Below are 25,311 nucleotides of genomic sequence, written 5' to 3' on the forward strand. Positions count from 1 at the left end.
GCCGCAGAACCTCTGTCTGGTCGTCGGTACGGGTTCCATGGCGGCTATTCCCGACCGCGAGCGGCGGTGGTATTTTACTCGCGATGTCTTGTTAAACAGTCCTTCTCGAAAATGTCAGATAGAACCGAGGCAGGAACTGTCCTACCGACAACAGGCCGCAAACCTCATCCAGGAAATGGGACGGCGTCTTCAAGTGTATCCTTATTCTATTCAAATTTCCCAACATCCTGGCGGCATGGCGTCACGTTGTCTTTTGCCGCCATGGCCGCGAAGTTGCCGGCATTTAACTCGTTTTAAATCCCTTTATAAACATATATTTTAAATATATTCATGTTCGAATATTGTCAATTTCCCATAGATGTCTCTTACGCGAGAAAGAGAAGTTTGATCCTAAGTCTTGACAGTTTTAGAATGTGATTGACATAGTGATGCATGTTGAGTATTGGGGTTGTTATAACGTGACACCGATCATTATGCCATTGTCTCAGCTCAGTCAACTAACCATGCCGACAACGTGATGCACATCGTGACATGTAACATTACTTAAGCATGATTATTTAGACTATTTATTTCATTTAGTGTTCAGCATGTTTCGGAGATAAGAATGTTTCACAATATGCATGATATGACCTGAATTATTTTACACTTTGCTTTGGAGGCCAAGACCTGCATGCTGAAGTCTTCCATGAAAATGATGAACACATTCGCATTGAAATGAATGGCTTTGGTGTTACATCATGCATGTGCTGTGAAATTGTCAAATGTATTGCATATACAGCATTATCTGACTTTAAGACAAGTAACTACACTAAACAGCTGAAAATTTGTACATGGGGCAATGCAGATATCTTGTCCTTGCTTGTGTACAGATTTTATGAATGTTGACAACATTCATGTGACAACAGTGACGTCACACTTCAAATGTGTTTAAGTCTCAGATTGGTGTCTGTTATATTCAACATATTTACAACAACTGACCTTCATTGAGATCACATAAAAATAAGTGACGTCAGCAAGTAATTTTGAGCATGTTTTGAGAGTTATTTGGGTGGCTGGTTCTGGCATAGTAAGTGTTGGTTCCTAGTTTTCTCATCACCTTGTGCTCTCCGGTGGACCTAGGGTTATAGACATGGTAATAAATTAGATTATAACCTAAGAGTGATAACAGTAAATGGTATATAGCTCTGTTTTTAATCATTATCTGGCTCATAAATGTCACTCTGATACATTTACGTGAGTTTGTGTCATCCTTAACTCTGCCTTTTCCCCAGAAATCAATTGTGCATTAACACCGCCATTGTATATATGCACAGATTCTATGTGTTTCGTTCCTTCCAGCGGTTCCCCCACAATGTGAGTGTCTGAGGTTCTAAAGTTGCTGCGTGTCGATGTAGCCCTAACATTTACCTCTGCTGCGTTCTAGCAAAGTTATTCAAATTTGCCCAAATTGAGCCTGGGCGTGGGCCAGTAACACATATTTTTTGTGTACTGGGAGATCCCCTTAATAGTTCACAGCTATAAAACAAAACCACAGTGGCGGCACCAAGGATAAAGCTTCTTGTTTGTGTTAGACTTTGAAGGACGTTTTATGAGGAACCTTCCGGAATCCTATATCCAAAGCAGTAATCCATGTCAACCAATGGCAGATTCTTTTGAATCAAATGAATGTGGGATATGTAAGGTCCAAGTAAAAGTAACAAGGCTTCGCTGGACTACGGTCTGGAATCCTGCAAAAAGTCTTCCACAGATCCTGAAACCCGTAGGCATGTACGTGTACATGTAGTTTGCCAAGTCAACTTCGGATTTAAAACCTCCAGCAAGGTTAACAAAACGGTGAAATATGTTATATCAATTTGTACAGAAAATTGCAGCGGCGGCGCTGTTCCTTGCCGCCAAAGTAGAAGAGCAACCCCATAAGCTTGAATATGTCATCAAAGTCCACCATGCCTGCCAACATCGCGGAGGTCCTGTCTTGGACACGAAGAGCGAAGTGAGTGAAAGAGGAGTTCTTTTCAACCTCAAACCCAATACCCTTTTTAGTGAGCCTCCGTCCTTAAAAATCCTCCAACTGCCTCAGTGGAAAAATAAGATAACAACTCAATCCTCCGAAATTCTCCGTTACCTCTTGAATGTGCTCCCAGGAAGGGTGACCACTGCCTCAACCCTTCAAACACTGTCATATAGGCTTTTACTTGCTGAGTGTGACCTTGGCGTGTCAGACCGTGTCTACCTGTGTTCAGACAGGTGTTCTTGTGCAAGTGAAAAGTTGGGAGCGAGGCAAATCGACTAAGTCTCTCTTGGTTTTTTCTTCCAGGCTTATCAACAAGAAGCACAAGAATTAGTCATAAACGAAAGCATTCTGTTACAAACATTAGGTGAGTCCTGCTGGTTTTTCTCGTTGTTAAGGAAAAATGACTCGGCTAGTATATTAAAAAACTAGAGCGCTAACTCGCAGTGGAAAGGGGAGCCTGCTGGGCGCACACACCCAAAGGAATACTCGAAACTTAGGACTGCAACTGTATTCTAAAATGATGTGTCAACGAAATCAGTAAGTGAAAAAAAATCTTGTTTGCACTGTAGATGAATTTTGATACATTATACTAATGATGAAAAGCACGTTTTAATTACCTGTGTATGTTGTACTTCCAAAGTTACTTTCATGAAAAAACTAGGGATCCATACAAAGTCATCCATTGATTTTTGTTTTGTTTTTTTTTTGTTACTGAGGAATTATTGTCATGGGCTCAAAAAATCGCAGTGGTAAATGAATACACACGAACTTGTGACATTGCCATCAAATTGAAGTCTCTCTGTCCCGTTTTGATTCAGCATCATTCTGGTTTGTTTCCAAGGTTTTGAAGTCGCCGTCGACCATCCTCACACCCATGTTATTAAATGTACACAGATGATTCGAGGTGAGTGATTCCTCAGTTTATCAGTAGTTAAGCATCACCAAATTAACTGCCATCTGTGCTTTCTTTGCAGATCCTACAGAGGGAGCCCCCTTTGAATATTTATATGTGAATGATTCATGGCCAGTGAACCAATCAGAACCACCGGTATTCTATGAATGGTGTGTTTAGGAATGAATTATTCATGAGGGCTATGTGAATTTTGTTTTTAGTTTTAAATGTTTAAACAATAAACATGGAATTCTTGGTGATCAGATTGTGTTCAGGCCGTGTAATTTGCTCAACTGTAAATTGTCGGTGTATTTGATGAATTTGGTCAAAGCCTCAACGACCTCCCAGTAGTTGAAATTGATCAGAAGTATGACCAAAGTTTCCAAGCGTAGTTTGGATTTTATTCAAACATAGTCAAACGCGGTCTTCAGTTTCATCATTCCTAAGAGTGAATTGCAGTAGGGTAACTCAGTCATCAGTCACTGTGTCTTGAGGCATTGACTTAAGTTACAAACCATTTGCTTGACAGCTATTTGGGGTAACAAACGGACCATTTCTGCCCTGTTGTGCTCTGTCCAGGGGATGAGGCAAAGCTATAAGTTTTCTTGTCGGCTTTTTTCTGAAAACTCGTCATAGAACAAATTTGAAATCAACTCAAGAGAGTCAGATACTTTCACTTTGAAATTCTGATTTTCACTTTTTTTAGGCACCCCTAATTATTTGTTTCATGCAAATGTTAACACTGAACAGTGGTATTTTAGGCTTTTCACTTGTTGAAGCAAAAGTCAAGTTTAAAAAAAAAAATGAAAAAAGAGTCATGGTCCAAACAAATAGGTTATGTATATTTACCATATTTACTATAAATGTTGTGGCCTGAACTTTGTAACTTAACAAAAAAGGACTAGAGAGCAAAGACCCTTACAAGAAACTCAGCGTGTTGTGTTTCATTCAGTTGTGCCACCGTACTGTATTCACACCTGAACTGGAGTGACTAGTCAGCACAGCATTCGGCATATTTTGATAGAATTTATATAGTAGAAATAGACAGCTGTTTTGCTTGTCCGTGTAGAGTTTAGTCTCTGCTTGCTCGAAGTGGATTTATTTAACAATAAAGCAGTAAGTTGGCAAAATAGTTACGAATGAACAGAAAGCAAGTAGGGCTTTGTCGATTATCAAATATTCAAATATTATTTTCTGAATTACATATTCGAATGCAAAATTCCTAAAAAGGAAAAGGTAGTTTTCTTTGATTTAAATGAGAAAAGTTGCACTATGGAGGCTTGTTTCGAGCAGAATCAAATCTTACAATGATTCAAAAAGTTAAATTTTTTTTTATTTAAAAGGAATAGAAATTTTCAACAGGGCAAGAAGTACTGTTCGTCTCTTAAAACTTGCTAAATTGTGGCTGGAGATACTCCTAGACGTGAGAAGCCATTATAGTGATTATAATGTACAATTGTGTGTGTTATTGCAACTGATTTTGTATAAGGTTTGTTCAACAACCTGCTGGTCGGTACGACCGAATGTTCAGATATTCGATTGAATTGAAGGTCGATTATTCGAATAGTGAATTATTCAAATTGACTCGGCTCTAAAAGCAAGGTCAGCAACCCCATTCGCTTGCTTCACCGCCAGTTTCCTCAAAATTTGACCCCTTGTTTCTCCAAGCTACATGCTACTTAACCACTTGCTGCTGGGTGGTTTGAAAAATGCAGTGCACATAACCGGGACTTATTCAAAATTCATCATTTCAATTAATGGATGTTTACACCCACACAAGTTACTGTTTGGTGGCTACTCTAGTCTGACAGACAAAATCTATTGATATCGTGTACGAGATGGGGCAGATGGGCACTCCCCCCCACATGTCCAATCTCTATACACACTCTAGACTTTTGTTACCTAACACATTCCCCCTAGAAGTCTGTAAAGAATTCCTGAGATTCTGATCAAACAATGACTAACACAAAGGCGGTGGGGGGGGCTCTCTCCGCCCCATATCTTGCATCATAGGAATCTATTGATGCCTGAGTATTTCAGCCAGGCCTGCTGCCTTGTTAAAAGAGCCCAGATTGTGTGGTGTTATGTAACGTTCTTTTGTTCACGAACCTGGCACAGTGCGTTGCCGACCTCTTTTCAATAGGGGCCAGATTAGTGTGCAGTGGTGCTGTGTGGCTCATCGCTGCGGTGGTGGAGCGCTTTTGTCCCCAGTGGTAATCTGCTCGCCCTAAGCCGTGGTATACTGTTTCAAAACAAGGCTGGATTATCTCCACTATTGAGAGTGAAAAAATGTTGGTAATGCCCAGCAGCCTAGTCTTTTGTTCCAAGTACCGTCTTTTGTTACAAGGCCCAGTTCCCTTCGTCTAATTTCAGAGACCCCGGTCACGCATATACACACACGGTGCCCGAAACCGTAGTCCCCGGCGGCAAGTGGTTAATAGGCTTGCAGGTTTCAAAGCAGTTGCAAAATCGAAGAAAAGATGTGACACGGACCACCATCTTAAATACACGTGTTTGAACATATGCTGGAGTTGTGATAATGTAACCACTGTACATCAGTTCATGCCTCTCTTTTACATGGCATTTCAGGTCGATTCAAGATTGCGTTTGGTTCACGTGAGTTAAAAGTACACGTTTGTTTTTCCCCTGGACAGGGCACTGTGTGCAGTTTGGTGAATAACGGGTCCTTTAAATCTTACCATTGTGCTTTCACTTTTCAAACGTTTCAAATTTCTGTAAAACTCACCTTCTTTTTTATTCCCCTCAGATTTTTTAGGAGAAAATATTGTGTGCATTTGAGTGTGTGTGTGTGTTGCTGATTATCGTAGCGTTAGATGCATTCTTAACTTCTCATAAGTTACTATGTTGTATGCTTCGAAGTCGTATGACAGTAATTTTAAGCTTATGGGAATCATTTGGTAAACTTTTGTGAGAAAAGTCTAACATTGTCGATAAGGTGTTGGCAGATTTAGATAATGATATGAATTAGTCATTGGCTTCTTACAAATGCTGCAGAAAGTTCCAAAGTTATTTGGTCCTTGCGGTATTTGTAAGAATTGAAAGTGCTTTTATTCTGAAGCTATTGGGAATAAATCTTAGGCTGAGGTATTTACTCTGGCTATTGTATTCTGTTCCATGTTGCACATACCTTTGGCAAGAAAAAGTGCCCCCCAAAAAAGGAAATAAAACAAAATAGAAGCCAAAAAGGACGTAGCCTGGCACAAACGCGTCAGCCTCGGACTTGGTTATGTTTGCACTTCCAGCCAAATCATGCTAATGAGTTTCCCCCCACTTTTGCTCCCTGACCCCTCCGCCCCTCATCACCTGCCGTCTGTTTGCCCCCCGTCCCTCCTCATGGCTTTGCCACCGTGTCACCGTTTTGTGGCGACCACGGGATATGTGCTGCGGCCTTCCGGTCTCTCACCCTGGGGGAATTGGCCCTTCCGTCCCCCGGGCAAGCAGCCAGCAAGGACCTGGCCCAGACCTCCTATTTCATGGCGAACAACAGGTTGGCTGCCCCCCATTGCCTCTCTATCTGTCTTTTCTATTTTAACACATCTGACATGCATCATTGGGCTAAATTACCCCGTTGGGCACTCCTTTGGCCAAGTCGACTCGGTTATTATCTACACGCTCAACTGGGCTCATTTGGAGCCATGCGATAGCATGTATCGACTGAGTGCTTGCAGAGTACCCTGGGGGAGATTTGTCCACTGATGCCGGTCTTAACCCTAACCCTCCCAGATGCAGCACAGTGCACCAGGTGAAAAGTTTGATTTACTTTGATGCACTTGGCAATCAACAGCAGTGGCACACACTGGCTATGTTGAGACAATGGCAGCTAGTCCTATTGAACAATGCCACTGTTGGATAGTGTGGTAACTGGCAACCACAGACCCGCACACACTGTTTGGCCGTGGGGAGAGTAGAACTGTTGGATCTTGTTACACTGGGCAGGCAAGCCACTTTGACAAATGATGCAGACTGATGTGTCTGGCAGGGTTTCTAGCCAAAGTAGGCTGGAGGGTTAGGGTTAAAGTCGATGTGTATTTCACATGTATGGGGAACCTTGTGCACAGTGTAATAGAGTTACATGGAGCCAGGGCTGCAGGTTTGTCGTAAACCGTACGCAAGGACCGCTCTTGCTCTCATAAGGTAAATATGCCAGTGTATTGCATGACATGGAAGTAAGATATCAAAAGTGCTTTGCGTTAGTTACCTTTGTCTTTGTGAATGCCTTCGCTATACCTGGGGCTTCAAGATTAGTGAACGCTCATAAAAACCCCACTTGTTTCCCTCAACCAGTGTATCCTGTAAGGAGCAGTTGCTCAAGTGATAGATAATAAAGTGATTCAGCAGAACGAAAACCAATCGTTTCTCGTCGTAGCCATTGATTTCTAATCAAAAAAGATTACCTTTTTTTCACCAGATAATGCCCGAGTGCAAAACACAAAACTCGTCATTGAGAGCTTCAAGAAATCCATCGCCTACCACCACTTGAATATCATGTGGCTTCCCCTCCCCAGATGTTACCATATTAGTTTTTAAACATCCGCCGTACTTTCACATTTGTTTGATTTGAACACCTTTTCAAAAGATGTGATTATTGCTGCATGCTTTTCATAGAAGAGATCTCATCAGGGCTGTAACTTCACAAAAAAGGTCACGAGAAAGTAAAAGTTGTGGCAGATAAACTGATAAATATGCTTGAGCTTGACCATTCAGCATAAACTTTCGTTTTGAAAGTTTAGTCTATAAATGGGTTGTGATTTGTTTTTCCTAGTAAAAGTGTGAAGTAAAATAATTAGATAGGATTTACCAGTCATCCAGGTAAGTTTAATAGGCCTTGTATACTTGTATGTAACGAATTAAGTTTCCATGAATCCATTGACTGAAAATTAGAAACACAAAACACTACATGAAAGCTCGAAAAATCACCCTCCATCTGCACAAAGTTGTGCCCCCCCCCCAAATGGGCTAAATTGGTCATTTGTGCAACAGGATGTGACAAAGCATCACAGTCCAAAAAGCATTCTGAGCTGTTTTTCACTTCAAAATCTTGAGGTGCTCGATTATCCTGTCAAGAGCTTCACAGTGTCATTAAACACAAAAATCTGCATCATCCAATCTGGTCTTCTTATTTTGCTTACAATCTCTCCCAGTCTCCGTATTCGCTAGCCGCATGTGGGCCACAGTCGCCTCATGTAGTAATGGAGAATTCAGAAGTGCGCTTGGAGCTTTCTAAATGCACTCATTAACCCTAACAATCCTCAATCCTTCACCTGTTGGAGGATTGAGGACTGTTAGGGTTAATGGGTACACACAAAGATCCTTACTGAAATTCTGTAGGTCCAGAAAATGTGAAAATTGCTGAGAGCCTGTTTGTGAAAAAAGAGCCATCCAATGGTAAGCCGCATACTCTGCATTGCTTGTAAATCGAAGTTGCACGAGGAATAACCCAGCGGTCGATTCACTTTCTTTCTGCTTGATCTGTTTTGAATTTGCAGTTTACACCTGACCACCTTCTGTTTGCAGTACAAACCGACTGTGGTGGCGTGCGTCTGTATCTATCTGGCTGCCAAGTGGTCTCAGTGGGAGGTAGGTGTTGGCAGGTGCTGGTTGTCAAAGAGGGCCAGAAAATCCCCCGACTCATTCAGCAGAAATCTCGACCAAATTGAGACCGGGCATTTTGCAAGATCAATCTAAATCTAAACCTAAACAAGAAATGGAGAAGGAAAGAGGGTCCTAAGAACCAACTTTTTGTAAAATCTTCACAAGATTTTTAATCTCCCAGGCGTTTATTGATACATAATTGAGAAATACTCCAGTTATTTCATTCTCATGGTGGACGTTATTGATTCTTCAAAAGTGCACAGACACTTGCTTTTCAGTGAAAGTAAATACAAAGGGTGCTTATGCTGTCAGTGAATCATGGAACTCCACAAGAGCCTGATAAATAGCAGCCAATTTACTATGTTTAATAGGAGCAAAAATATTCCTCGTGCAAGTGATCGTTCAGCAAAGAAAATCAGGTAGATTTCCCTTCAACACTGGTTCAAGGGAAATCTACCTGTTTTTCTTCACTGAACGATCACGACTCCCTTCACAAGGCCAGTCATAAGTAACAGGGTGAACAATTACAAAAGAATGCTTTTGTCACAGCTCATTTGAATAGCTTGTAAATTGGCTTAAGACCGAATGACTTGTGATGGACTCGAATACAACACTGCCTGGAACACTGGTTGATTGTCTCATCCGACAAAGCAGATTTTCCCATGGAACAGTGTCTGTGAAATTTACCTCCTTCAGGATGTGCTGGGATCAGAAACAATCTGATGCCAACTGTCATTCCAGAGCCTGATTCACGTTGTGTCTCTTACTTTGCAGATCATGAGGTCCAGTGATGGCAAAGACTGGTGGGAGTATGTGGACCCGACCGTCACCAAAGAGCTGCTGGATGGTGAGTCTTGATGAGATCCTGCTCAATCCAGATCGGCCCAAATGGGACAATCCCCGGCCGTCTCAATCCACCTCTTTACTGTGAAGTACAGTTGAACCTCGTTAATAAGGGACTTTACAAATGACCTTGTTTTAACAGGAACCTTGTATCATCAGGAGTGGAAAACAGAAAAACAAAGACTCGGGACCTAAACTTTGTCCTCGTTATGACAGGAACCTTTTATTAACCCTAACCCTCCTCAATCCTTCACCTGTTGGAGGACTGAGGAGGGTTAGGGTTAACAGTGCTCTTCGTATTGAGGTTTGACTGTATTTCCATTACCAATGAGTAAAAGTTATTTTGCCCTTGCATTTACCAGTAGTCTTGTTTCATTGGAAAAGTTCTGGACTTTCTAAAAAAAATGGCATTTTGTCTTCCCTACCCCCCTCCTTTGCTTGTGTAATTTAAGAGCTCACGCAGGAATTTCTGAGAATCTTTGAGGCTTGCCCAAGTCGACTGAGGCGAAGAATCTCAAAGGAACAAGTGGCAGTAAGTGTCTGCTCATTGTGTCAGTTGCATTTCCCTTAGTTAAAAATTACTCATTGAATGTGGGCTACAGTCGTGATGGTTCATTGCATGAAATTAGGCCTGAACGCGTGTTTGGACAAAGCTAACCCTTTTTCTTTTTAATTGTCAGCTTTTGGCCAGAGACATAAAGTGTGCTGTGCCGAGTTAAAATGCAAGAACAAAGTCTTGCAGTTTACCTGTCATAAGCACCAAAAAAACCAGAGGAAAAACCTCAACAGCAAATTGCGTTCAGTACGTCACACATATCCCTTTGGACATTCGGTCCACGCACATGTGCTTTAGATCGAACAAACACCATTTTGATGAGAAAATGGCTTGATGTAATCTGCCCCCAAATAGCAACCAGCATGGGTCCAAAAAGTGAGCAGGTCCTCATTGTGAGCAAGTGTGGCCTCCCCCTAAAAAACAACAAAAGCTGCAGTATCAGCTTGTTATATAAACCATGATTCCTGAAGAAGTTTGTGCTAATATCATCAAAGTCTGTCGCTGAATTTCATAATAGCATGACAACATGCAGGATACACTTCCTTTTCACTTTGCTGTAATTTTTAACTACTGTGTATGTACATGCTACTAGCGCCCTCTATGTACTGTAGGCTCTCGGTCTAGTTCTGTAGTTGTTTTTACATGCATGATTGCCAGAATATAGGACACTATTTTGTAAGCGAGACAAGTGTGGCATGGACAAAACTATGCAGGTGCCATCACACGTTAATTCACACGTTACAACATGCTATTGGTTGGAGGTATTCAATGCGTACGCACCACCTATGTGCCTGTTACTAATGTTCAGTACACTGTGTAACATTTCTGCCCTTACGAAATTCATCATGATATGTACATAAGTTTCCTTTCTGGCACTTTTCCCATTCAGTCCAAGAGACGCCCTAAGGAAGGCACCTCCGAGATTGACTCAGCCAGCACTGCCAAGCACATACCATCCTCTGCAGCCTCGGTCTCCTCCATTGACAGTGGGCTGCCAGGCAGCGGCAATTCGGAGAGCTCCATCAGCACCCAGGATCTGCCCGCCTCGAGCCAGGGCGATAGCTTCTCCTCCCAGGAGGCCTCCCACGGCGAGGGGGAGGGGCTGGCCTTGCAGGATGTCAACATGGGCCTGCCCATGATGGAGACCTCCATGTTTTCCCTCGATACCGAGTACATGAGCAGCACAGGTTACAAGCCCAGGCATGGTCAGCCCAGCACGCAGCCTGATGCCGAGCCTGGGAAGCCAAGTGATCAACTAGGGCATCCCGTTAAGAAGTCTTTGAAAGAGTACTGGGAGCAGAAGGAACGCGAGCGGGTGAAGAACGTGCAGCAGAGTAGGGAGATGGCTCAACCTAGACCCAGTCAAACTGCCTCTAGGCCAAGTACTATGTCGCATCAAACTAGCCACTTCTCCAAGGGAGGCACGGACCTTCCTCACGCTGACCAACGATATCGGGGGGAAGGTTACCATAGTCAAGGAGGTCAGAAACACAGGCCAGAAGACAGACATATGCCCCCAGATCTCAGGAGAGCAGAGAAGCCCCCTGGCGATCGCCAAGAACAGTCGGGTGGCCACTCTCAGGCCAAGAGTTCTGGAAGACCAACAGACCTCAGACCAAACAGAGACCAAAGACCGCATTCGCAGCACAGGCCTCATGATCCGGGCAGTCAACCCAGCCAAGGTGCTAACGTCTCAGACTCCAGGTACTCCAAGAGCACAGACCAGTATCACAAACACAGCCGCCACTCGCTTCCAAGTGGCTCATCAGACAGGAAGCAGCATTCGGGTTCAAGTGTGCAGGGAAAGGAACACAAGAGAAATGGCTTCGAGAGTAGAGATCATGGTGCTAACCCCAGACTGCCAGAAAACAATACCAGGTTACCCAGTTCTGCCCCACCACCCAAACCACATCTTCCTGTATCCCAAAGGCCCCATCACACAGAAACTCCAAATGCACACAGTTTGGAAAAACTCCCAACCTCAGATCTACCAGGCAAGGCCCATGCAGAGATGCTAAGACTGTCGAAATCTGAAATGTACAGATCTCAGCGGCCCGAAAACCAAGGAAATGTGAAATCTGAGAAGCACAGGACACCATCGGCCGAGACACTTCGAATTCCGAAGCCTCAATCGCTTAAACCACAGAGATCAGAGACTCCCAAAGGCACCCCAGCTGAGAAGGAGAGGACACAGCCAGCTATTCCACCCCTGGTCCCTGTTGATGTCAAGAAAGAGCAGCGATCAGCCGTGGAGACTCAGAGAGCAGAACTGCCACAGCCAATTGACCAGGAGCTTCCAAAACCCCAGAGACCCGAACGAGTGTTGATACAACAACCAGAATTGGCCAAGGTTGATAGAAGAGTGGCATCGGTGTCTGTTAAACATGAGCCGTCAGAGGTGGTAAAGACCGAGGGCACGTTTTTGCATAGATCTGACACTGTAATGTTGAGTAAAAAGGAAGTGTCTGGTACAAAGAGTGCTGGGGTCTCTAAGACTGAGGCTCCTAAATCGCTTAAATCTGATCTGCTATCCAAGTCCCATAAAACCGAAGAGTCAAGGTTACCACGAACTGAGACTCACACTGTTACACAGAAAGTGGAGAATGTGAAACAGCCAACTTCTGACATGTCGAGAAGTAAGGAGGCAGAAGTACATCACGCTCAGAAGCCTCAACAGCTAAGGGCAGTAAAGACTGAGCCGGGGACTCCAGCATTGCAAACAGGGGCAGAAAAATCGGATGTTACAAGGGCACAAAAGGTGATACCACTGTCCCAGCCTCTTAGACCAGAAACACTAAAAAAGCAGAGCATTAAACAAGGACAGGGACAAACACAAAGACTTTCAACACCAAAGTCACAAATCCCTCAGGTTAATCAGGATAGATCACTGTTGGATAAGGACAGTGGCATGACCTCAACAAAGCTGTTGGCCAAGTCCCAGAAGATTTCCATTCCAACTGTGCAAGGCCAGGTCTGTGTCAAGCTGGAAACCCCGGATGTAGTTGCGCCACCAAAGCCAGCAACCCACAGAAAGCCCCCGATGCCTCCGGCTTCAAAACCAGAAGCGCCTGTGCCAGCCAAGCCCATTGCACACTCATCTGAGAAAGTTACAGTGGCCAAATCAAAGCCAGGGACAATTACCTCAGAGAGTCCCGAGAAAGCCAAACCCCAAAAGGCAGAAACAGTGACTCCCCAAAAGACAGACCAGCAGTCCAAGCCGCAAACACCAAAATCTCAGAAATCAACAACTCCAAGGTCTCGGGGGTCACCTGGTGTTGCAGCTGAACAAGTGCCCAAGCCACCAAAGATTGTCGAAGCACCCAAAGCCAAAGTCGATCCTGGCAAAGCTTCCTTGCTAAATGTTGTGTGGGAACCTGCAAAGCCTCTCGAAGTACTAAAACCTGGAGTATCTGATGAAATGGCTGACAGTGAGTCTGTCGATGCTGACATTGATAAACTGATTAATGCACACATGGCAGAGCAATCCAAATACCAGTGTCATGAGCCTCCTCCAATTTTGGACCTGAAGCCCACTGTGCCCCCAGCCCACACCTCTGAACCCAGGGAACGAAAACGGGAAAGAGATGAGAGCTGTCTCCCTAAGAGTTACAGGGAAAAGGAAAGCCACCACAGAAAGAAGCGAAGTGAGGCTCACAGGTCGAGAGACTCACCTCACAAACATCGCCATTCCTCAGACCACAGGAAGAGGTCCCGTGCAGAGGCAGAGGGCTTGCAAAGCTCAGTCCAGCCCCAGGCCAGTGCTACTGAGGAGGCCGAGGACACGCAGCCTCATTCGTCCATCCTGACTACCTCGAGCGGCATCAGGCTGAAGATTAAAGGTTTGTCCAACTCAATGAACAGCGGGACGGGCCAAAAAGAGTCGTCGCCCGAGACCAGCAGGCAGACCAGCTCGCCGGGGTTGGTGATGAAGCTGAGTCTGTCCAAAGGGCAGGCAGCCTACACCAATTCGGACTACTGTCCAGATGCAGAACAAGGGTCTGACAAGTCCAGCGGTCATCGCCGCCACCACCACCACAAACACCACAAGCACCACCACAAATCGAGGAGTCACCTACGGGGTGACGATGGCAGCCACAAATCTCACAAGAGAAAGAGGTCGCACAGTCGATCCGACTCGGTGTCTTCGGGAGGGAGGGACCCATCCCCCGCCGCATCCTCGCCAGCGAAGAAAAGAGCACACGGCAGGGAGAGCCGCCCGCATCCCAAATCCCTCCTGCCCAGCGACCAGTCCTTGCTGAGTCTGCCCATGCCGCCAATGGATCTTGCTTCCGGATACACCGGTTATGACGGTCACAACGCCGCTTCCACAGGCCAGTTCTACAGTACACACGACTTCTCTCACCACGCACCCCTGACAACAGTGACTGCGTTACCATCATCCGAGGGCTTTGGGTACCCGTACTCCTTCAACCAATCATCCAATGACCATCCACCCCCTCCTCCACCTCCCCCAAGGGAGGACCTGCCCCCTCCTCCACCGCCCCCGCCTGTTTGAGAGTGACGTCAGCTTGTTACAGTATTTTTGGACATTTCTTTCTCTTGCACAGTTGTGACTTGCTTGTACAAGAGCAGACACAAGGAAGTTATCTTGAATGTTGTAGTATTTCCCTGTAATGTGATGGTTAAATGTTTATTTGGAGTCTTTGTTGAAAGATCCGCTGTCAATCAATTGTTAAGAGTTGCCTTCTTTCAATGTAAATGGTTGATGAGAAAGCGTTTTGTATTTTTGCTTTTGCATTCTTGGTTTCACAAACGAATACTTTTCTAGACATTAACATGTATTGGGTTTATATACCGAACTATATAACTAAAAAAAAAGAGGATTACTCAAGGAGTTTGAATGTAAAGGAGGAAAGAAGTTAAATATGTGAAAAAAAGTAGGCAGTGTAGTATGTTTTTTAATTATTCACAAATTGATGTCTTCTTTAAATTCAGTTTTCAGGTTTCGGGGAAAACTTACACAGCAGTGAGCAGGAAGTAACTGCATGGCAAATTTGTCTGTTTGTAATCATGTCCACTTTCTCAGTTGGCAAGACTCATGCAACTTTCAGCTCTCATGAAACTTGGATTCAGTACAAGCCATATGTCATGTCTGGAGATGTTTGACCTAAACTAGTGTGCTGAGAATGGTTGCAATATGTCTTATCCCTGCAGTGCTGTGTTCGAGTCCTTCACAAGTCCATCACAAGTTGTTCAGTCTTAAGCCAATTCACAAGCTATTCAAATGAGCTGTGACGAGCATTCTTCTGTCATTGTTTACCCTGTTAGTTATGACTGGCCTTGTGAAGGGACTTGTGATGGACTCTAATACAACACTGATGTCCAGCTCATCAACCCGAATGAGACGTGCTCGGTTGTTAGTGAGAATTGAGAAAATAATTCACATCCTTCTGACATTCCAAATCCAGCTTTCCAATTTGAGTCCATATACATCTTGCCAAGTCTAGTGAGATCTCCCCCTCCCCAAAAGAAGACAACATGGAACTTGAAATTATTCAGCAACCAATAATGGAATGCAAAAGGCCTGTTAACCTTGGGAAATCTGTCACACCACAGCCAGTTAGCTTTTCTTGAATAATGTCAGAACAAGTCAATAGGTTACAGATACATTGTGACCCAAAGTTTGATTTATAGTTATAAAGCAGACCATTGTTTCATTGGCTCCTCAGGAGAATTATTTACAAGAGAATTTATAATTGATTTGCTAAGCTGACTGACCAGTGCTGATGTGAAAAGAAGATCTATGAAACCGTAGCAGTTGGTCGTTTTGAACTGAAGAGTTCATCTGGTTCAGCGGGCGAAGTTTCAGTTGTGTCAAAGCCCGCTTGTATTCGCTTGGAGAGATCAACTGTCGTTCTTGTGTGGACTCCTGTTGAGCCATGAAGCCTTTCCCCAATCAATCACTATTTGAGCTTTAAAGAAATACACGTATATAGATCTGCCTCATGGAAGCAAGTATATGTGGGTTGTAACCGGCAAGGATGCTTGCTTGAATATAGCAGAAAAGTAGCTATTATTGTAAGCTCACCAGCTTTTATATATTTGCCTTTTGGTATTTGCTTGAAGTTGAGAAATGACAGTGAAGGAAAATAAGACTGTAATGTTTCTATTAGTTTAAAAGTTACTAAAACTTAAATGCGTACATGTGTAACAAATGGTCAATATATGTTCTTGAATCTTAATAACAAAGGAAGAAAACATACTATTGACAGATTTGTAGTTGAGAAGATCTTTTGTTGGTAAAAGTAGATCGAGTGTAACACCTGGTAGCAGCGGTAACATTTTTGTACATTTTCCCATAATTCTGTTGACTGTAAATAAGTATAAAAACAATGGATTAAAATGTGTACTGTGTCCTAGCTGAGTGTGTGATAGTATGGGCTTACAATTGGAAGTACATGTATGTGGAGATAACGGTAATTAAATGGATGTTTAGAGAAATAATTTATTCCAAATAATGCCTCTGACGAACTCAGCTTTTAAAAAAAGTTGTACTCAAGTTTCTCCAGATTGGGTCCACTGACATAGATATTTTGGGCATAATGAATTTATGTGCTACACAAACACTTCACATTTTCTCCTTTATTTGTGTTACAGCTTTTTAGCTTATTTGAAGAATTTTTAACATTTTTTTGTTGTGATATATTTTTTCGTCTTGTGAAGTGGCAGGAATTTGTTGATCTGTTTCCAACCTTATTGAAACAGTTCAGAGGGATTTTGAACGTCATTGTTGGAAAGTCACGAAGTAGCACTTTATGAGTTCCACAGAATAAAGGTTCATGTTGGTACAAGACTGAAAGTGTAAGAATTTTAAAACAAGAGTTTTTTTTTGTTTTTTTTTTTACAGGTGCTCTCATTATGTAATAGGCCTGAAGTGTTCACATATTTTCTGTTCACACGTTCTTCCTCTGATTTTTGTTGGCAAATTTTTTTTGAAGTGGTACGGTCCAGTGCTAAATGCCAGTTAACAACTCCACCTGTTAGTGAAACGGAAGCACATTAAACGTGTTACCAGTCTGGCTTGTGATTGTGCATAATCCTTTGAGTTGAGCATCAGGTAAAAAAACATGGACGTTTTGGGGGGAGAGACAGCAGAAATGTTCTCTCTTCAGGTATAAGAAGTTCTCGGGCCGTTTCATTATCGAGAATTGTTACAAATAATGCATATGTGCATGTCCTTTGCCAGGCTTACAACAATGTAACTATGTAAGTTTTCAAGTGGACTGATTACATGTGTGTAAATGAATATGTAGCCTTATGTTATAACTATGTACTTTCAGGACAAACTTAAAAACACTTGAACCACTGGAGCATTGTTGTGAAAAGACAATACACAAATGGCTCCAATGGGAGTGTAGTACATATGTAAATGAAAACTAATTTTTAATAATTAACTTGGTTCGTTTGTTTTGTTTTTCTTTGGCTCCAGTCATTCAAGAGTATTTTGTGGTCATTACTGTACAGAGGGATTAGGTCTGCTGTTTTAGTACCAATGGCCTCTGGGCCATACAGTGATTAACAAGGTCTGAATACTTGTAAATTGGCACAGGTTGCTTACAGAAATGACAGGGCTGCTAAGCGCACAAATTTGTTTAAGCCGAGCATGGCATGTTGCTTCAGACTTCCTCTAAATTGACACTTACTGAGAAACTTTTTGCGTAAGCAAAGGGATAAGTGGAACAAAAGGGGGAGGAAAATGTGTGTCAAAATTGACCTCCAATAGGCTTTGCACAGGTACTATCCTTGTTTATGTCAGGTACCAAAATCTAGCTGCAGACCGAGTAATTTGTCATTTGTGTTGATTTCTGGTACCTGCCAAATGTTGAACTGGGTGTGAAGTGGACTTGTTCACCTGTTCCATTTTTAGCGTTTGAAAATGTTAAAAGCAGAAATATTTTGCCTTACATGAAACAGCTATAAAACGGCTAGGATTTTGTGAGTGGAGCGTATTTGTCATATCTGGTTCCAGCAAATTACTTGTAAACAACATATTTACCTATGACCCTGAAATCGGGTCTTGCTGACAGATGACACCAAAATCTTGTTTATGTTGTTAAAAAATATTAAGTGGAAAAACAACACAAAAAAATAAGTGTCTTCTGTGTTTGCCTTATTAACTTGTGCTAGTAAGTGCTGAACGGATGTTTTATGTGAAAAAAAGGGTCAATTTTAGTTCCCCAATCATGAATGGAAAAAAAAGGGCAACTTAATTGCATGTAAACATTTATTATGTTTTACTGAATTGTTTTTTTCTGTTCAAATAAGAAACTGTCAATAAAATGTACAATGGGGGAGAAAAGTATGTACGAGTTTCCAAGATTGTTTTGAGTTTACCGGTGTCGGTGCGTTTGTAGAATTTGTGCCTGTTGATGGATTAAAAGGAAACAGTGGCCAAAAAATACAAGCACAGCAGCTGTTGGTCTACCAATAGCTGGACAGGTGTTTCTGCCTGGAGACCCTGGTACTTGTAAATGCATATTTTGTATGATCAAAGGAGGTAATGGTCAACAAATGGACTGTTGTCTACAAGAGGCTGGTCTGACGCGGTCCGGTACCCCTCGTTGCTCGGTGTTTTTTTTCTGATGGTCTCCAGAAGTCGCAGGTTATCATTTCTGACTGCAACTTGTTTCATATTTAAACTTTGAGCCCTTTCAAATAGGGAGCTGAGCTGTGATTTGTGTAAACAGCTTCCGGAATTAATTGTGAAGTGGCTGCTTAAGCAGCGGGTCCCAAAATTTGTTTTTGACCTCTTCGTTTCTCCTCCAGGGGAGTGCCAAAGATATAAAATCATGGACATGTGTTAAGCCAGCTTACATGCAGCTCATTCAATATACACAAGGGAGACCATCCACGAATTTTGGGTGCAAAGTCTTCCTCTTTTAAACTTTAAGTTTGATCGATATTTTCAGCAAACTACGTTGTGGAAGCAAAGGGCACCCTCTCACTACTCCCAAGAAATTTATGTAGGCCACCAGGAGATTACTTTTCAGAACCCAGACGAATACAACGTTGACGGACAGGCAACAGGCAAGCACCTTCCTGACCCGATACACTTAGCCTCTTAATCTGTGGAGATATACTGGATGGTACCCCGTCCTTCCAGTTTGACCAGGAACCTTGCTTCGGCCCCTCCATATCAGCATACTAAGCCTCTTTTCTTTTTGTTGTCAGAAAAATACCAAATAAATTGCCTGATTTGAAGGGCTCTTATCAGCCTCCATATCTGTGCGCCTGGCATGACCTTTGTTGAGACGGAAGTACACAAAGGCCTACTGCTGATTTTGTGTACTGAAAATGTGTATACATGTATAAATCACACCAATTCAGGGGGTGGTTCCAGACTACTGTTTGCCAGGGGCAGGTGGGAAGCCACTGCCACTCACATGTCATCTGTGTCACAGTCAACGTCAGAAATGCATTCTCCCTGAATGCCACGTCCAAATAAAGACATTTGTGGCCACACGCCAGGCGTGCATATTTTGAGCATTAGTAATCATAGCCACACCTTTATGCATGGAAATCCCAACCAGCATAAAAATAGCAAAGGCTACTGGGGTCAATGTTATATACAATGTATTGCAAAGATAACAGATTTTACCCCTTCTATTTCATGCTGTAGATCAGCTTGCTAAAAAATACTTCCTTTTTTTATTGATAATAGATAAAACTGATTGTGGTTTTGTGAGGAAGGAAAGTAATTCTAAGATTTTATTCTTTTCAACGTCTGAGCAATATGCCACAGTCAAGGTCAGTTGTGTCTGTAAATTTAAATGTGTGTTCAATGTGGAATAATCATAAAATCAGTTAGAATATCTAGTTTTGAGCACAAAAATAAATACCCTGCATTTCATTTATCGATTCCCCTTTTATGGCTAACAACAGTCAAATTGTTCAGAAGAATTTCACATCAATTTGAAAATGAAAAGGCCCCTGGTTAACAATCACTCCACTGCAAATGTACAGAATATCTCATACACCGGTTTACATGTTTGAAATAATTATTTACATAAGGTACATGCGTATACACATATAGAATTATACCGAGTATCTAATACCACAGAAATATATTCCAAAAATGAGTTGGATGTTTTACACACCAAGCTGGTATCACTATACTAACTGAATGAGACAGAAATAACATAACATGATATTGTTTTAAGTTTCTGTGTCCTTTCAGAAAAAGCCAGAACAATTAGAAGTCTACTTCTACCATGAGAAACAAAGGAATGCACGGAATAACCACACTCATCTGGTGCAATATGGATGCGCATAAAGTTCATTGGCAATCACGACACCACACCGCATCATTCTGTGCCAAACATGAAATGACTGATTAGAATAACGCTGCATGTAATAAGATTGTCTGCATGAAACAATTAAATGTTATTTAGTGTGAGTACATGAAATTCACAATGCGTCTGCTTGGAGCTAGCTGTAAAAAGAGCCAAAATCTGCAATTTACAAGGCATTTCAGGTTTTTCAACCTCTGTGGACTCCTGGCGCATGGACAATAGGGGGCGCTGTGCTGTATTGAGACAGACCACCATGTGCCTTCACACATCCTTCATGCACTCACGGAACAAAGTACGCACAAGCTGTAGGTGTGAAGACCCAGGAGGATTTTGCAAGGGAGCATGGCAGCGTGGTGGTCTGGTGTCTACCAAGCCCCTTCTCTGTCAAAATGTAGGGCACTTATGTACAGAAATGATCAAAGTGCATCTAGCATACAATTATGTAAACTTATGAGACAAAAGGACATGCAATCATCCAAACATAAGTAATCATCCCGCCCTGTCTACATAAATCAGTTACATAACTTCTCCAGAAAAAAATCTACCTGCCTGTACCTAAAAACTTTGTTTTCAGCTGCCCTCTGTTTTCCTTTTTTTTCTCCCAAGTTCACCATGAAAGTGATCCAGGCACAAGTTGGTTTTATTTCCCAAAATTCTACTGTGCATTTTGCTTTCCCAAAATGTATCTTCCCCGCAGTTGATTATATCGCCCACAATTCTTTCAACGTGTCATATCATCCCTTTGATGGCCCAAATTTTGGGGGGTTCTTGATACGCTGATGCTGCCCCGCCCCCCCCATTTTCTTTCCTTCATTGTTTTTGGTTTGCGCTCCATAATCTCAGTTAATGCATGCACTTGGGGTGGGGGGTGCAATTTTCCTTTCTGGGGAAAGGATGAGAGTCTACTTCTTTGCAGCTGGTGCCTTTCTGCTGCTGTTGTTCCATTCCCTCTTCTCGTCGGGCACTTTCTTTAAGTCGGGGGGGTTGGCCTCGCTTGGTTTGACATTACTGGCAGCTGGTGCCTTTCTGCTGCTGTTGTTCAATTCCCTCTTCTCGTCGGGCACTTTCTTTAAGTCGGGGGGTTTGGCCTCGCTTGGTTTGACGTTACTGGCAGCTGGTGCCTTTCTGCTGGCGTTGTTTAATTCCCTCTTCTCATTGGGCACTTTCTTCAACTTTGGGGTTTCTGCCGCACCCTGTTTCATGTTGCTCGCCTTTGCACCATTCTCGCTGGGTCCTTGCGGCTGAGACCTTACTCGGGCATTGTTGGTGGCACTGGCTGGCCTGCTCGTGACCTCTCCCTCTGGACTTACCTTTCCAGTCTTGCTTCCAGACCTCTTCCTTTCATTCTCTGTGGTGTGCGACGAGCGCTGTGGACTGCTAGTGGTAGCCGTGGCCCCTGAAGGACCCGACTGCTCTTGAGAGGCTCTGGCATTGGTCTCACGATGTGGGTCTTCCCCAGCCACTCTCTCTTCATCTGGTTTTCCCTTTGATTTGGGGCGTGACGCCAGGAAGTTGAAACTATATTTCTTACTACAAAAAATAATACAAATGAAACGCACTGTGGGATACGTACTCTGAAATCTATGCCTGAAGATTAGTTCATTGGGCCAGTAAAATAATGAATTCATAGGTCGTAGCAAAATCCTTCGTTAACACGTTTCAATCGAATTGTACAATCCCCATTATTTCCCTTAATATGGAAGAATATTTACCTTTGATCGACAAATTATATTTCCAGAGATAATCTAAGATCGAGGTTAATACAATATTTTTTGGGGGGCCAGCAAATACTCAGAAAATTGACATCAACAAAGCTGTCATCATGTTGGACCCGTGAAGATAAGAGTTCGCCTCCATTTTCCAGCAAATGAGGCATGGTGGATCTTTGTCATTTGTGTACGAGTGACAGACACCAGCGTGATCACACGTAAAGCCGCTCACCTTTTAGATTGAGCAACGGGAGGATAGCGAGCGCATGAACCCGAACCAACATCGTCACTCTTTCCCGGCCGTCTTCTCCTGCGATACCTAAGAATAGAAAGACAGCATCTCAATGTGTTAGTAATGAGGGGGGAAGGAGAGAATTGACAGACAGACGGAATGTCGATATAATTTTCACAATGACCTGGTTGGCACCACCAGCCGAACACAAAGTATTCCTTAACACAGAAATTAATATTTATGCAACTTGACTACTAAATTACGACTTGCGCATAAAATCGGTCATACAGTTTGGTTTGGCGTTTTATTTCCATTTTGTAACAATCACAAAATTACATTGATAAAGTATATTGGTAAGTTCTTTAACCCTAACCCTCCTCAATCCTCCAACAGGTGAAGGATTGAGGAGGGTTAGGGTTAAGTTATAACTTGTTACATGTAAAAAAAAAAGTAGGTGCAAAATGGGGGTGACATCCAGAGGAGACAGAATCCTCCGGTAACGGAGCACCCAGACTGCTGTTCAGTGATGCAGTTGATTAACATAGTGTTTCACATTAAATAGACTTAATACATAAATAGGTACATAGACTATTAAACTGATAGTTGTCAATGATACAAAAAGAACAAAGATACCAGATATATGAATTATAAAAGAGAACGCAATCATAAGTGTCCTGTGTCTTGTTGACATGTGTAAAGTTGGACTTGCTACCAACAAAATCTTTTTATTTACTTAGATAATATTCTTTCAGATAAATAATGAAATGCTCCCTAGAAAAGCTTGTAAGAATTGTTCGAAAAGAAGTTGGAAGTGAATTGACGGTAGAAGATGCAGCCCCAAACTGACTGAAGGAAGGAAATTAGCTTAAAGCAACCACACATATTAATCAAGTACATGGTTACTGGCTGCAATGCAAATCTGCCCCCCTCAACAACAAGCAGACAAGCCCAAACCTTGGAAATTTGACCAGAAACCAATACATAAACTAATGCTTTCCAAGTTCAATCTTGGCAGCATTGTGGCTAAGATTAGCCAACACAAGACTTACAGTATTGTACACACGCTGGCTATAACAACGGGAACTAATAGCAGGAAAAGATACCACAACCAGGATGGGAACTCCACCATGCCTAGAAATGGGAGTAATTAAAAATGTTTCTCTGTTAAATATATGATTTATGAAATGGTGCTAAAATATATCTTGTTTTCACCACGAGAAAACACGAAGTTAACCACTCAAAAAACAAAGCACCAACAAATTGTACAGAAAAAAATGTCAGTATACATTACACTTTGGTGGTGGTGCTGGCAGCGGTGGTGGTGGGCTGCAACATCGGATGTCTCGGCAAACCTTCTCTGCAGGCACTGCCAGGCAGGGAACATTGTATGCGGACATCGTGGACTTTGAATTTTGAAGCTCGCTTGTTGGTTAAACATACCTCTTCTCCCAAAGCGATCAGGACAGCAGTTTAGGGCCCAAATCACCAGCGTTCACTTCTTCACATCATTCAAATAATCACATAAAATCCACAATTATAACGGGGCTAGCACTACAATTGGGAAAAAATACAGTACGTGTAATTCCAACAATTAATGAGGAACTGTTGGTGCGGTCGTTGTTACAACCAACCAGTCAAATAAACCAACAAAAATACCCGGAAACTGAGATTGTAGTTTTCCATACAGTTCATCCAGAACAGCACAAATTCAATGTATGCTTGTATTTTTACTGAACTATTTTATTTCCTTGTAACCACAATAGATCTGTGGTTAGTGATCAGTCAAAGCACAGGCCTTTTATGACACTGAGACACTCCCCGATAACAGACTTTTATTATTCAAAGCCAGTTCCCTATTGGTGCAGATGAAAGCGTACAGTGTGTAGGCACAGAAAAATGTCTGGTTTTTCCCAGCAGTGGGGCAGAGGTTGATATGGTAAATAATTACACAAACGATTTGGAGCACTGCCAACCACTTATGCTAATGATAACACCCAATCATGTTCTTCAAAGTGCAGTACGTATCTTCAATTTTCTGTCATTATTTTCCTTCCATTTTTTCTTTCCTATCCTTTCCCTCCCATTATGTCCATGAGATACATAGACATGGTAGATAAAATGAAAAATTTGATCAGCTATAAGTTGACACGACACGCAAAAATGTGGCTTGCGGGCTGTTCGCTTTTGTTCACGTTTCGTAAACTGAGTTATTTGTGCAGTGGTGACTTCGCAGTGAGTGAAAAAGATGTCGAAAAACTGCCAAGTTTGTCTTCTGAGTTTAGCCTACAGATCAGCCAACTCCCAAAGTTGTGAGGCACACCCTTGAGCTAGTGTAACTCAAGGCTCTGGGAGTAATTATAAGATCAGTCAAAGCCACTGAATATCAACCCCATAAAGGAAGATACCTGATTAGGCTCATCAAGCCTTACCTCCATTTTATCCAGCTAGTGTACGCCCTCTGCGTCAAACCAAACAAGTCTACGTGCCCACGCTTAGGTCATTAGAAAAAAAACTAGGCCTGTGTTTTCTACGTACATGACGTAAATGCATCGTAACTTTATAGCTAAAATTCATTCACTTTCGGACAGCTGTTATAGCATTTTAAGGGCAAATCAGTATTCTTCATATATGAGTTCTCGCTAGCTTGCACAAACATGCCACAGTGGGCCGACATCATTTTCAAGGTCACTTGTTTATGGGCCTACATGTACGATACTACTTCACAAGCTGATGAGTTACTGTTACAGAATATGTTTCACTTCAATTTTCCTGCCTAACCAGCAGTAACGTCACGTTCCAAGGACCTTTCTGGAAAATAAAATCAGGGCCTAGCTTAAGTTTTACTTACCAAATAATTTGCCAGAATGTGCCTCCAAGATATTGCCGAATTATTGAGCTTTTAAACATGAGTAGGTGGGCACTTGATGGTGAACGCGTGCTGTGACGACCAACGTGCCTCTAGCTAGCACACAGTCACTCTGGCATGGTTTGAAAGACAAGATGCGATGCGCACGCATGTACGTACGGAGGCATCGCAGGTGAGCTGGGTACGTGGTCAATCAACCCGTCTCAAGTTTGCGGCCAACCAATCAGATTGACCAGGCAGTACCGCACAATCGAGTGTTTGGTTACTTTGCACCAA

At 42.6% G+C, this 25,311-nt stretch overlaps 2 protein-coding genes across 7 annotated transcripts; one reads left to right on the forward strand and one right to left on the reverse strand.

Moving 5' to 3' along the window:
- Positions 1 to 13: 13 nt before the first annotated feature.
- LOC110976559 (uncharacterized) lies at positions 14 to 18,238 on the forward strand. Of its 3 annotated transcripts, XM_022229934.2 has the most exons (11): positions 14 to 195; positions 1,272 to 1,353; positions 1,862 to 1,990; positions 2,315 to 2,375; positions 2,853 to 2,915; positions 5,493 to 5,519; positions 6,366 to 6,411; positions 8,411 to 8,501; positions 9,291 to 9,363; positions 9,812 to 9,891; positions 10,805 to 18,238. In XM_022229934.2, exons 1-11 carry the CDS (start codon positions 38 to 40, stop codon positions 14,429 to 14,431), a joined length of 4,437 nt encoding a protein of 1,478 aa, XP_022085626.2. In that variant the 5' UTR covers positions 14 to 37; the 3' UTR covers positions 14,432 to 18,238. The 3 variants fall into 3 exon arrangements, with proteins under 3 accessions (XP_022085626.2, XP_022085635.2, XP_086996446.1); XM_022229943.2 differs by lacking the exon at positions 5,493 to 5,519; XM_087140320.1 differs by lacking the exons at positions 14 to 195; positions 1,272 to 1,353; positions 5,493 to 5,519; positions 6,366 to 6,411 and having other exon boundaries at positions 1,912 to 1,990.
- A 1,175-nt stretch (positions 18,239 to 19,413) lies between these two features.
- LOC110976593 (uncharacterized) lies at positions 19,414 to 25,170 on the reverse strand. 4 transcript variants are annotated; one of them, XM_022230011.2, is made up of 5 exons: positions 25,018 to 25,170; positions 23,461 to 23,667; positions 23,219 to 23,300; positions 22,170 to 22,256; positions 19,414 to 21,758 (listed from the first exon to the last, which is right to left on the reverse strand). In XM_022230011.2, exons 2-5 carry the CDS (start codon positions 23,564 to 23,566, stop codon positions 21,131 to 21,133), a joined length of 903 nt encoding a protein of 300 aa, XP_022085703.2. In that variant the 5' UTR covers positions 23,567 to 23,667; positions 25,018 to 25,170; the 3' UTR covers positions 19,414 to 21,130. The 4 variants fall into 4 exon arrangements, with proteins under 4 accessions (XP_022085703.2, XP_022085723.2, XP_022085713.2 ...); XM_022230031.2 differs by lacking the exon at positions 25,018 to 25,170 and adding an exon at positions 24,599 to 24,916; XM_022230021.2 differs by lacking the exon at positions 25,018 to 25,170 and adding an exon at positions 23,826 to 24,119.
- Between the last annotated feature and the right edge of the window lie 141 nt (positions 25,171 to 25,311).

Source organism: Acanthaster planci, linkage group LG08, assembly GCF_054643075.1.
Source record: "Acanthaster planci isolate LZ-2023a linkage group LG08, COTS_SCS, whole genome shotgun sequence".
Lineage (NCBI taxonomy): Eukaryota > Metazoa > Echinodermata > Asteroidea > Valvatida > Acanthasteridae > Acanthaster > Acanthaster planci.